Source organism: Galleria mellonella, unplaced genomic scaffold (genome assembly GCF_026898425.1).
Source record: "Galleria mellonella isolate WM207_F2 unplaced genomic scaffold, CSIRO_AGI_GalMel_v1 utg173, whole genome shotgun sequence".
Lineage (NCBI taxonomy): Eukaryota > Metazoa > Arthropoda > Insecta > Lepidoptera > Pyralidae > Galleria > Galleria mellonella.
The window spans coordinates 6,808,439-6,820,728 of NW_026442016.1; the positions used below are offsets into that span (position 1 = coordinate 6,808,439).

The 12,290-nt window shown below is 32.0% G+C and overlaps 1 protein-coding gene and 1 long non-coding RNA gene across 2 annotated transcripts; both read right to left on the reverse strand.

Annotated features, from left to right (window-relative positions):
• Positions 1-1,044: 1,044 nt before the first annotated feature.
• Positions 1,045-3,447, reverse strand: LOC128200334 (uncharacterized). The gene is made up of 3 exons (XR_008252687.1): positions 3,103-3,447; positions 2,669-2,819; positions 1,045-1,139 (listed from the first exon to the last, which is right to left on the reverse strand). It is a non-coding gene; the product is annotated as an uncharacterized LOC128200334 (long non-coding RNA).
• Positions 3,448-8,182: 4,735 nt separating this feature from the next.
• LOC113515445 (signal peptidase complex catalytic subunit SEC11A) lies at positions 8,183-11,565 on the reverse strand. Its single transcript, XM_026899653.3, has 4 exons — positions 11,399-11,565; positions 11,057-11,316; positions 8,899-9,076; positions 8,183-8,370 (listed from the first exon to the last, which is right to left on the reverse strand). The coding sequence occupies exons 1-4, from the start codon at positions 11,444-11,446 to the stop codon at positions 8,320-8,322; spliced, it is 537 nt and encodes a 178-aa protein (XP_026755454.2). The 5' UTR covers positions 11,447-11,565; the 3' UTR covers positions 8,183-8,319.
• Between the last annotated feature and the right edge of the window lie 725 nt (positions 11,566-12,290).

Below are 12,290 nucleotides of genomic sequence, written 5' to 3' on the forward strand. Positions count from 1 at the left end.
ACTTTCATCAGGTGAGTGGTAACCACCGCCTCATCACCATCAGCAACGCATAGGCAACCTACTACTTCGATCAACTTGATCCACTGGCATTGCGTAGACACATTGTATCTCTTTGTGTCTTTTATCGCATATATCATGGAAGTATTCAGAGGAATACTCTTATGAAGAGACAATTAACGGCTGGTATGATGATGATAATTCAGAGGATGTATTCAGATTAATACCAGCTATTTCTTCACTGACGCATTGTGCGCCACATACTAAAGTTGCATCCCGCTCATCTGGCTGAGTGGCAGTCCTTACTCAGTCATTTTTTTCGCACAACCAAAGTATTGAGTCAACTTCCAGCAGCAGCAGTATTTCCTAACAAATACGACATTGATCCCTTCAAGAAAAAAGCATATTACTTCTTTTCAACACACTTGCAAATTCTTTGATGTTAAGAGTGCGGTAATATCAGGAGTGCGGTAATATATAACAATCAGGTGAGCCGTATGCCTATTTGCCCCCTATGTTATAAAAATATATAGTGATGTGCCGATTCAGGCTGATTCAAGTACTAACTCGAATAATTACTAAGAACTCAAATAGTCATTATACACAATTCGGATTCACAGTACCCGAATACCAGATTCGAGTTCTTGTAGTTCTACATATTATAACACTATAGTCGCATATTTATCACAAGTTTTTATGTTTCTGTTTAAATTTTTTCTTTATTTACCAGAGCCTAATTGAATATTTACTATCTTCATAAAATAAGATTCAGAATTAAAAAATTACTGAGATATGATGAAGTACTTGAATAACTGTACAAATATCTGAATAATTTTCCGAATCCTCAAACTAAAGTCTGGATTTCATTACTTTTTTATGTGTGTCAATATACTCAAATACAAAAAAAAAAGCTAACTTGGCACATCACTAACACACACCTGTATTTGCACTGTACAAGGTAACGCAATGTATACAGATGCTTCTCATGTATTCTTACTCTAATCGCCACCCTCTGTCTTACGCCGAGAATAAAACTTACCTAAGCCGAAATGCGCCTTTGGGTTAACGTCATATCCATTAGACAGAAGTTGCTGTTTAATCACTTCGTAGAAGTCCGTTCACGGTTTTATAACACCTACCCCCTGTAACAATTCGAAAAACCAACCCTGTATACAACTAATCATTGTGCCATTTTTCATTAAAATCCAACTCTGTGTAATATAGCCATTTAAGTGTGATTTATGATAAACATCTAAAGATTTTCACGAACTTTTCCATTAATAAATGTTAGTAGAATAATAGAGTGGATGGGACTTGAAGTTTTGCATGAAACAATTGTCCCATTTTCACTGACTGCCACTAGGGAAACCAAAATAGTGGACACAAGAAACATAACGGCAGAGACAACGTGTTGAATCCACAAACTTTCATTTCTTATTCGGCGTGGAACACTAAATACGAAATGTTTAATATTAATCGCTGCTTTCCCTTATTTATTTCCCAAGTTACACCTTGTTAACTTTGTAAAAGGTCGCTGGGGAAATATGCTTTCTTGCTCTGAATTTGTTTCTTGACCGGCCATGCGAGAGTTTAGTACTTATTTTTCATATTCTATAAAGAGATACCTTTCACGACATTTTGCCAAAGTTTAGTGTTTATCTTTCAAAATACAAGTGCCTACCTGTTGCGCTAACAACAATAAATATCATTTGAAAACTTGTAAATACTGATTTGTTTATTGTAAATGCGCTTCTTTACAAGTACATAATGATACACTCGCACAATGTGCACACTTTATAGTAAATTGCTTGACACCTTTGTGGTGTAAAATATATAATTATGTTGGTAAAATATAATAGCAAGAATTATAAAATCATCATCATATCAGCCTTCAACTGTCCACTGCTGAACATAAGCCTCCCCTTAGGGAGTTTTACCAGTAAATGCCATACTTGGCAGACGGATTGGTAACCGCAGTTAGGCTTTGGAGATGTTTTAAAAAGGACGCTGCTGTCCATCCCCCGGCCTCGCTTAGTCGCCTCACGACACCCACGGGAAAGAAAGGAGTGGCCTATTCTACGCTGGGACCATACGGCCACGGCCAAAGAATTATATACTCGTATGTAATATTATAAGAATATTATATTATTTTCACAAAACGGATACTGTTTCACTAATTTTACAAATATGAAAATTTGTAAAGATGTCTGAATGTTTATCACTCGATCACGCTTATGCTAAAATATTTTAATAAAATTTGATACACAGATATAGTCTATCATATATTAATACATAAGACACTCATACGCAAATATTCACGCCCGCAAAACCTGGTAGTCAATTAATCATAAATTAACAACTTTCCTTTTGCTGATTGTGGTTTCGATTCCCGTACAATTCAAACAACTGTATGCCATTAATCGCTGTCAGTAGTAGTAATAACAAAAACACGAGTTTTTATTAAAAATAAAAAAATACTTTTATTAATTATTTATTGAATAAAACACGTAAATATACGAGAGAAGATTCAAATGAGTGCAATTTAACTCTTATATTAATGTAAGCTACAATTTAAAATTAAAATATAGAAACCAGATTCACACTGTCCAGTTTTTATCAACGGACTATAAAGTAAATTTAACTTTGGTTACGTTTGCCAAAATTCTCATACCTGATAGGACATGGGAATTGGGATTGCTGCACATCGTGCCCCCAGTAACCGGTGCCGAAGCACTGCCGTAGCTCGTAAATACGCAAAAACTTGCTGCCAAACTTCCGCTGCACTTGTTTATGAATACGATACCCGGAGGCTGCCCAGGGATCTATCAGAATAAATTATGAACTCATGTTTTTAATATCTCAACTGAATAGAATAGAATAAAAAACATTTATTGGCTATAAAATAATTTTACTTAAAGTCTTTACCAAACTTAATTCAAGTACCAAAAAAGAGAGGTTTTTAGATATGGAATTCAGAAAATGAATATTTCTTAACCATTATCAAACACAAAATTAGTTGAATCGTAACTAATATACATATTTATAAATACACCAAAGTATGAACGTAATATTAAAAATATTAGAATGATAACAAATCTTACTTACCGAAATAACGCGACCTCTGACCGTTATAATGTGTGGGGGAACTTAGAAGAGTATAAATTATTCTACAGGATTATTAATGTTGGTTTTCAGTAATATTGACACCTGCCTGGCTGACTGTCCCGAGCCTGCACGGAGAGTGTCGGAGCAAAAAGGCAAGCATTAATCTTTAAATAGATATCGCCCTTCTATACCCACTTAGATAATGCACTTCAATATAATTTTATACACAATAAATTAACACCTACAAAAACAGCGATCTTGATAATCTTAACATTACATATAAATAGGTACAAACTTACTGTTCCAAAGTATCATTTAGAAAATGTAATATGGTCTTTTATTACAGTGAGCATTAACTTTCATAATAGGGATTAAATATTTTGTATCTACCTGTTAATAAATTTAAAATTGTTGTCAAAAAGCACTTATTGATTTCTTAGATGACAAACATGCTTGGCATTAATTGGACCAAACATATGATAATACGAGTATACCGAATATTCAATTTGTTATTTATATATAAAAAAAAATTACAAATTTATTTCAAAAGAAAATAAATAGAAATGTGCAGTCGAGATCCTTTCTAATTCAAAATTATGGCATGCATATAAATGATAAAAAATGACCTTTATGGATAAATTATTATGATTTCTTGATTTCTATTATTTTTAAATTCCGTAAATATATTACGAATTCTACGACTGATCATTTTTAGAATTCATATGTGTGTATGAACTAAAATTTTATAATTATGGAAGAAAACAGAAATACAACTTCAACTTTATATAAAGACACATAGAACGTAGGCCTTCAATAAATTAAAGAAAAATATTGTAGATAGTGTTATCAAATACCTAATCAGATTTTTCCATTTCAATTCTGAATTCATTCAAAATGAATATTTCAACTGCCACAAATATTTATATAATCAGAAATTCTAACAAGTAGAGCTTAATGTACGTTTTAACATGGCAATCTGGTATCGTGCCTCATGGTTTTTAAAACATACATACTTAGATTGTATCAATGTGAATAATTAATTAACGACGTAAACATTTTGAGTGGGTAGTTTGAAGTTAGTAATAATAATACTGGTAGGTACCCTTTTAAGTATACGTATATAAATGTAAACATATAACTTTATATTTATAATTACGCCTAAATAAATAGCCTTTTAGTTAATATTCATTTAACTATGATTAGGTATAGTAGTTTTGTTTACTTCGCGCTCTGTCTCTCCCGCGACTTCACTGTATCTCTTACAACACTAATGGGAAAAGAAGGAGTGGCCTATCTAGACCACACCGTTCCAAGGTTAGTGTTTTTTGAAAATGTTTCAGTTTTGATAAGGTAGTCTTTTTTTTTAATTTGCGAAACAAAATGTACCAATTTCACTACCATATCGCATCTTTCAAACTTAGCCATGCAATCACAATCGCTTGATATAATATAAAATAGAAACACTGCATTTACTTTTCGATATATCCCGAATGCGCCTTAATAAAGAAATTGTATTACAAACTCGGTTATATTAAACCAACAGTATCAGGTAATCGGCATTGTAAAATGTACAAAAATTTAAATGAGAACGGCAGGTACGTACTCTATCCAGCTACATAAAACTAAACTTTTTACTGCATCATATAATCATAAAAAATTTAGTCGGACTGTGTAAGCTTGACTTGCAATCATCTGATGCATGGTATTTTATAAAACATACACAATATTATCTTTTATATTATGTAGTAGTGTTTGTCATTTGTCTAAAACCCGTCCATATTACAAGCTATACTTAAATAACTAGATAGCGTCGTATAATACTAATACGAATATAATTAACTGTATTTCACAACTTCGACTGCGTAAATAAGGCATCCTATATTCTAAAATAACCTATCCGTGTAACAAATTCCATTCAAATTCATTTAGTAATTTTTGTGTGAAAGAATAACAAACATCCATCCAAACATACATTCTCACGAACTTTCGCATTTATTATAGTAATATGGCTCTTATTAGGATATTATTAAAGTATTTTTTTTTAATATTGATGACTTTTTCAAATAAATATTTCCTGATAACAGTTTAGGTATGAATATTGAATAAAATATGACACTATTTAAAAATAATCTGCCTAGGTATAAGTGAAGGTACTAACTGTTTAATGAAGTCGTAAAAGTAGTAGGTACCTACTTAGTAAGTGTTTATATTTACGACTCAGACTACAGATTCCCGCTATGGAAATGTAGATATATAGGTATACCGAAGTATGGTTGTGGAATGAGCTCCCTCCCGAGGTTTTCCCAAGAGACTACAGCATGAGGTTCTTCAAAAAGTGGGTAAAAAGGTTTCTTCAGGGTCGGCAACGCACGCGTAATACCTCTGGTATTGCAGGTGTTCATAGGCTACGATAACCACTTACTATCAGGTGGGCCGTATACTTGTTTGCCACTTCAGTGGTATAAACAAAAACATATTTACCGCCGTTTAATCGTCGTTAATCCACGTTACTAATAATCCCTCCTCATTCCTATAGCCTATAAATGTTATTTTTTGATTCAATTTAAAAGTTACACCTAATGCGTATATTTTTGTGGTACCACCGTCACCTTTTATGATGATGTGATAAAACTTGTCCAAAAACAGTATAAAAACAAATCTAAATATAAATTTACATTAAATATTTTTTTGATTAGCTAGTTATACCTACGAGTAGGTAGGTACGTTCCACACTGATTTCAAAAGCATATGGAATTACTTAAATACAAATCTATTACCATCTCACGAGGAAACACTGAGTGATTCTCAACTTTTTTTTTGTTGCGGCACATATTTAACGATTTCAAAATTTGGCGGCACACAAAGAAAAAGATAAAAATTATTTACTTACTACAACACACTACATAAATAGTTTATGACAAAAAATTTAAATATTTGCAAAATTTGGCGGCACACAAAAGTGCTGCGGCACAGTGGTTGAGAATCACTGTTATAGATGGTCGATATATTTTCAATACTTACCACAAATAATATAACACTGTATGTATCTACGTGTATACCGTAAAAACTTTATTTTCGCGCGCCGCGCCATAAAATTTACAGAACACATCACAGCTAATAATAATAAATTTTAATCGATCTAGTGACTCTCCATAACAACCTATTACCATCTCACTACTGGACTCAGACCGCATCTTCTGAAGAAGATATTATTAGCCTACCTAATGTTTTTTTTAATGGATGCTAATGGAATGGTAATCCCGCCTGCGCTAATGGTATACGCTGGCGCGGCACCAGTGAGGAATGATAGATGAGAATGAAAAAGGCAGGTTAGTTAGTCCATCTTGATGAATACACTTGGAATTCAGCACAATAGTTTCCAGGGGGCCACGTGGAGGTCGACCTGGTAGGGTCTATTAATAGCAATAGGGCCCTTAATCTCTATTACTAACAATCCCTTCCCCCCAGCTTACCTAATTTTAGGCTAGTAATATCCTAAAGACTAGTATAATCTTGAAAATAGGCTAGTAAAATCAACCCGCAAGATTAACGTAGATTACCACGCTATATAAAATTTTATTTCAAATCTTAAATTCTTTTCCACAAAATGATTGAAAGAGGAAAAAGGAAATTATTAATAACAGCGACTGGCAACCCTATAACGAGTAATAAAATTTGACAAATAAAATCTACACGCGATCCCTCTCTGAAGCTATTGTAACCAATTCCTTATGAATTCGTTACGACGGTTCTACAGACTTCATCCTTACGCCTACCCATGCCAAAATAAACTTTTTTTTTTAATTTGAACAAAGTAAAACATCAAGATTTATCATCTGATGTTTTACTTTGTCAAAATTCAAAGATTGCGGAAATCGCAACCCTTTCTTTCTTGCTTCGCACTGTTAGTCAAAGATCATAAACTTAAAAAGAAAACAAAAAACATAAACGTCTTCTGAACTAGTGATACCATCTAGCGACAACAAAAAGTAAGTTTGGCAAGAATTACAGAAGTCGGTTTAAAACTACACAGATGGCGCCACTTTAACGCCTTTTTTTAATAGGTGAAATTGGAATGATAACCCTGCCTGCAAAGCGGTATACGTGGGCGAAGCACCAGTGAACGATGATATACGGAGATGAAAGCAGTTCAATTAACCTATAATAACGAATTTCACAAAAATTAACCACAATGGTTTTGCAGGAGGAACCGCGTAGAGGTGGACTTGATAGAGTATAGTGCTAACAATAAAGCTATTAGACCCCATTACTAACAATCCCCCCCCCCCCCATATAGCTGTAGGTAATATCTATCTATTAGATATAATATCGAATCGTTATACGTATATATTTAGCATTATCTCATTACACTATTTACATATCATAAATTATAATTATATGCAATATGAAATGAAATGTCTTCACTTCAGTGTCAGTCTACAACATATTTATTATTATTTCCCTTTTACAATAGTAAACATCTATAAATATATCACCCTAATTAACTAGTCTATTATAACGAACTTGATTAGTAGTAGCACTGCCATTAATAAAATACTGCATGTTACCACTGCTACAAATAACTTCTAATACCTACTGGTTTCATTAGTAACACTGAATATTATATTAAATCATTTATTGTATTTGTATCTTATTGAAATGAAATTATAAAAATAACATTTTTTCTTCCACTTTCTTGGCGCACTATGATTCTCGAGGCCCACAAATCTACGAGTATATCCTAGTCTATGCCACATTACGAACCAGGACAGTTTTATGAATCCTTTAATTTTGTTCTACTTTGTTTGTGTTTTGTAACTTTAGTAAACATCAACTGTAGCTGTATCTTTTATCCTTACAAATATTCTATTCATCATCATCATATCAGCAGTGGATGGATAATGATAAGCATTTCATTATCCATCCTCTGCTGGACACAGACCTTCCCCATAAAATGCCTGAAGAATGATCCTAAGCGAACTGCATAACAATTGCATAACTGCATACAAATTTTACAAATATCCTATTACCTATATTTAAAAAGTAAACAAAGAACTATTTTTTTAATTAAACAGCCATATGAGACATAAAACAAATATATTATAACACTAGAGAGAACTTCATTTAATCATAAAATTAAATTACATTCATTGAACCAATGTAATTCTTCCACAGTCTGTCTTCATCTCCATCAACACATCAGATCAGATTAAAATGTCACTCTCTATGCACTAACACATAAATTGCTAGACATGCTAACACTGCAAACTGCAAAAGAAAAATAACATGTGTCAACTTTAAGAAACACGAACACACAGTATAAGTTTTCAGGACTAGTTATTTTATATCTTAAATTAACTAAATACAAATAAACATAATTAGAAGCTGAAAATGCTCCCAATAATATGAATATTCCAATGAATATTCCCAAAGAAGGTTAACGTCAGGCAGGCAGCTAGTTGCAAAACTATAAGCCAAATCTTTTTGTAATGTGAATAAAAAACATATTATGCCAACCCTAAATAAATTGCAATAATGGTAGAAAGATGATAAAAAACTGAAAATGCTACCTACCATGTTATACAAATTATATCATTCATATCAAAATTAAACAATTTTTAATGGTTAAACTAAACTAACTAACGCTTTTTAATCATAAAACTATTTTTTTTTCATTGAATTTATGAATCAAATTTATATCAGTATACTAATGCTTTGTTTACAATTCAACTTCTTAAAGATATTAAATATAACAATAGTCTTTAATCAATACTTAAATGAAAGTACAATATTTACCTTAAACTTTGGATATTCGTTCATATAAATTGTGACCATTCCAACATAAGGTAAAAAACCTCGTGCACGCCCCACTACATCCTTTTTGGTTAGCCACAATTGCCCCTGTGCATATAAACCTCGATCATCAACACTATTGTTGTCACCTTTAGTAAGAAATTTTACTGTTCCATTGCTCCTGGAAAATAGACAATTAAAAATAAGATACTTATGTTGTATCAACAAAATTTTATGAGCTGTGTTTTAAGTTTGTTATTCAATCTTCACAAACTTTTGTATTAGTTAGGTGACATAGCCAGTTATGTGTCACATCCTACTGTGTTACAAATTTATATTTTCTTAGATCTCTTATATTTAATGATTGCAAAATTAGATAATTATGAGAAGATCTATGCCTTCTCATAATTACCTTTTATTTTTTTTATTTACCTTTTGTACTTGTAAAAAACAAATCAAAATATTAGTAGAAATAAAACTACAAATTACTTGTGCAATTTTAGAAGAAAAATAATTGTGAATTCAATGAAGATTTAAGATCTAAATTTTAAGAATAGTAGAACAGCAACAACATTTTTGATTAGTCTACTAATGTTAAATATACATTATTGTAAATTTAAAATGAGTAAAATGAGATTTTATATAATTGCAATAGGGGAGAGCAAGTAGGATTCATACACAGGGAGCATTGGTACAGTGGCAATATCTACATAATTAATTAGTTTGACATAATGATGAGTGTGTGACTCCTGCTCATACATACATTGTACCAGCAAAGTAAGGTGATAGTACAATAGCCAGCTTTGAGGAACCAGGTTAATATATGTTTTTGCTTCACATAATTTTTTTCTATTAATTTTCAAACATGCTTAGCTGGCATAAATAATATTACAATTGTAGAAATGATTTATAATGGTTTATGCATTGAAATCTTAGTTATATATATGCAAATAGTCATTTTACTCTACCTATAACAGTTTATTTTATTTCAAATTAATTGGCTGATTTCTCAGGTTAGGGTGCCTTTGTACAGTTGTAGATTTATACAGTACAAATCCTTTCTTCTTCAAACTGTGTTAATGAAAAAATATTGTTCACAAAAATATTATTACATATTACAAAATAATGCCAGGAATATATATGAAAAAGGTGGACACAGGTAGATGCAATAAATTCTGCCATGAAAGAAGTCTTGGATAAAACTTTATCAATTAGGAAATCCACACAAAATATGGTATCAAACACTGAATAAAAGGCATTTCCTTTGACATCACAAAAGCTTTGATTTATGTTGGCAACACAATACAAATCAAAATATCAATAATGCATTCACACTCTCTCCTAATAAAAAATCTAAAATGGTTGCACATCTTATGTTATAATTGTTACTTTGGGAACAATAAACCCTTAAAACTCAGTGTAATTATTAAATAATTTTATAATTGGTTTCATAACAGAAATACTGAATATGCACACTCCCCTACATTACATACAAATATGCCCTACACTATATATAAAGCTACTATGTAGGGTAGTTTCATATGCTTTCCATATTTTATAACAGTGACTGTAACTTTACCATGCTTAGTATCAAAATTGCTCCTCATAATTATTAATGGCAAATATGTTGGATATACAGTAGGATTGAAAATTTTTTAAAACAGATAATTTCTCTTCTATATCACTTACTGTAAACATTGTATGAATCCAACCTGCTCTTCCCTACTGTAAAGTTTATATTGATTTATGAAAAAATAAAAGTTGTTACAATAAAGTATTTTAAACATTACTACATGCAAAATAAATAATCACATACAGTGTAATTTCAAAAGATTTTTCTCCTGCAAATACCAATAGTGTGGAATAAAACCTCTGCCAAGGTTTTTCCTAGAGACAACAGTGTGTGATTTTTCAAAAAGAATACATTAAGATTTCTTCAGAGTTGGCAATGTGCACGTAACACCCCTAGTTTTGCAAGCATACATAGGCTACAGTAACCATTTGCCATCAAAAGGGCTGTACACTGTTTGCCACTTTTATGGTATAAAAATAAATGCAAAACCAAAATTCTTATTTAGACAGTTAATATTAAAAAACAAAAAAGCTAATTGTGATTGGCAGTTTCTGGTAACAGTGTTGGCAAATTAATTAAAATACTCACTTTTCATGGAGTTTTAAAACTCTGTGTACTATAGGAATGTCTCGACCTTCTACTTTGAAGACTACAATTTCGCCTACACGTACAGGCTCCTCCGGGTAGTTAGTCAGGAACAAAAGATCACCTCTGTGGAAAGCTGGTTCCATACTACCAGAAAGGACTACCACTATAGGACTTTCACTGCCAGTTACAACCATCAAGCCTTTCCATATCATCAAAGCTGACGACACTATCATACCAAAACTTAAAACTTGGTAGATAAACTGAAATTCAAGTAAATAAAAGTAAGAACACAACCGGTTGGCACTGGTAACGTCATCTCCGATATTTTACAATTTATATTACCTGTCGCTTGTTCATTCGCTTTACATCGTCAAATAAACTGTCCAACATCTTTGTTTTTCAAAGTTTCCTTAATAACAATAGGATATAATAAATTTTTGGTTATCTTACTTGTCGACAAAACGGTCGACCGATGGTGGCTCGACAAACCACGTCAGATAGCATCATAAACCATCCATGACACTTAAATGTCATAGCATACCACAGACAATCTAATAACATTAAACAACAAAATCGATCGATTTAAATACCCACAATTTACGGGCATTATAACAACAAGAAGAATACAGAATTATTACAAAAGAGTTTAGGTTTTATTTTTATTGCTATCTGCTGCTGCTGTTATCTGCTGAATAAATACGTTTTATTTATACAAACTTCAGTATTCAGTAGTAGTTCTATTGTATCAGAGGGAGACTTTGTACAAAAGTCGTTTCCTTGAGTACCTCTGTCCCATTCGTGTTTCCACCGTGAAGCAGTTATATTTGCATTGCTGTACTTCGGTTTGAAGGGTGCGATATGGCAATGAATTTTACAGGGTACAGAGAAATAACACCTGAGTACTTAGGAATAATAACGCATAGAAGGATATCATGGGCGAGAATACTCTGTTATGTCATTGATACACATCCATGATGCTCATGTCTATAGATGATGGTTACCACTTAATATCAGGTGGGCTGTCAGCTTGTTTGTCATTCTAAATTATATAAAAATAAAAAAAAATGTGACATTTGTATAAATAAAACATATTCAATATAAAACATATCAATGTTGAAATTTTCAACCGACTTCAAATTAGGAGATCTTATTTTTTGTTTATTACCTCATTAATCCGTAAATAATTGGAAGAGGGATTGCTAGTAATGCGGACTACCAGTCCCATTGCTAGCAA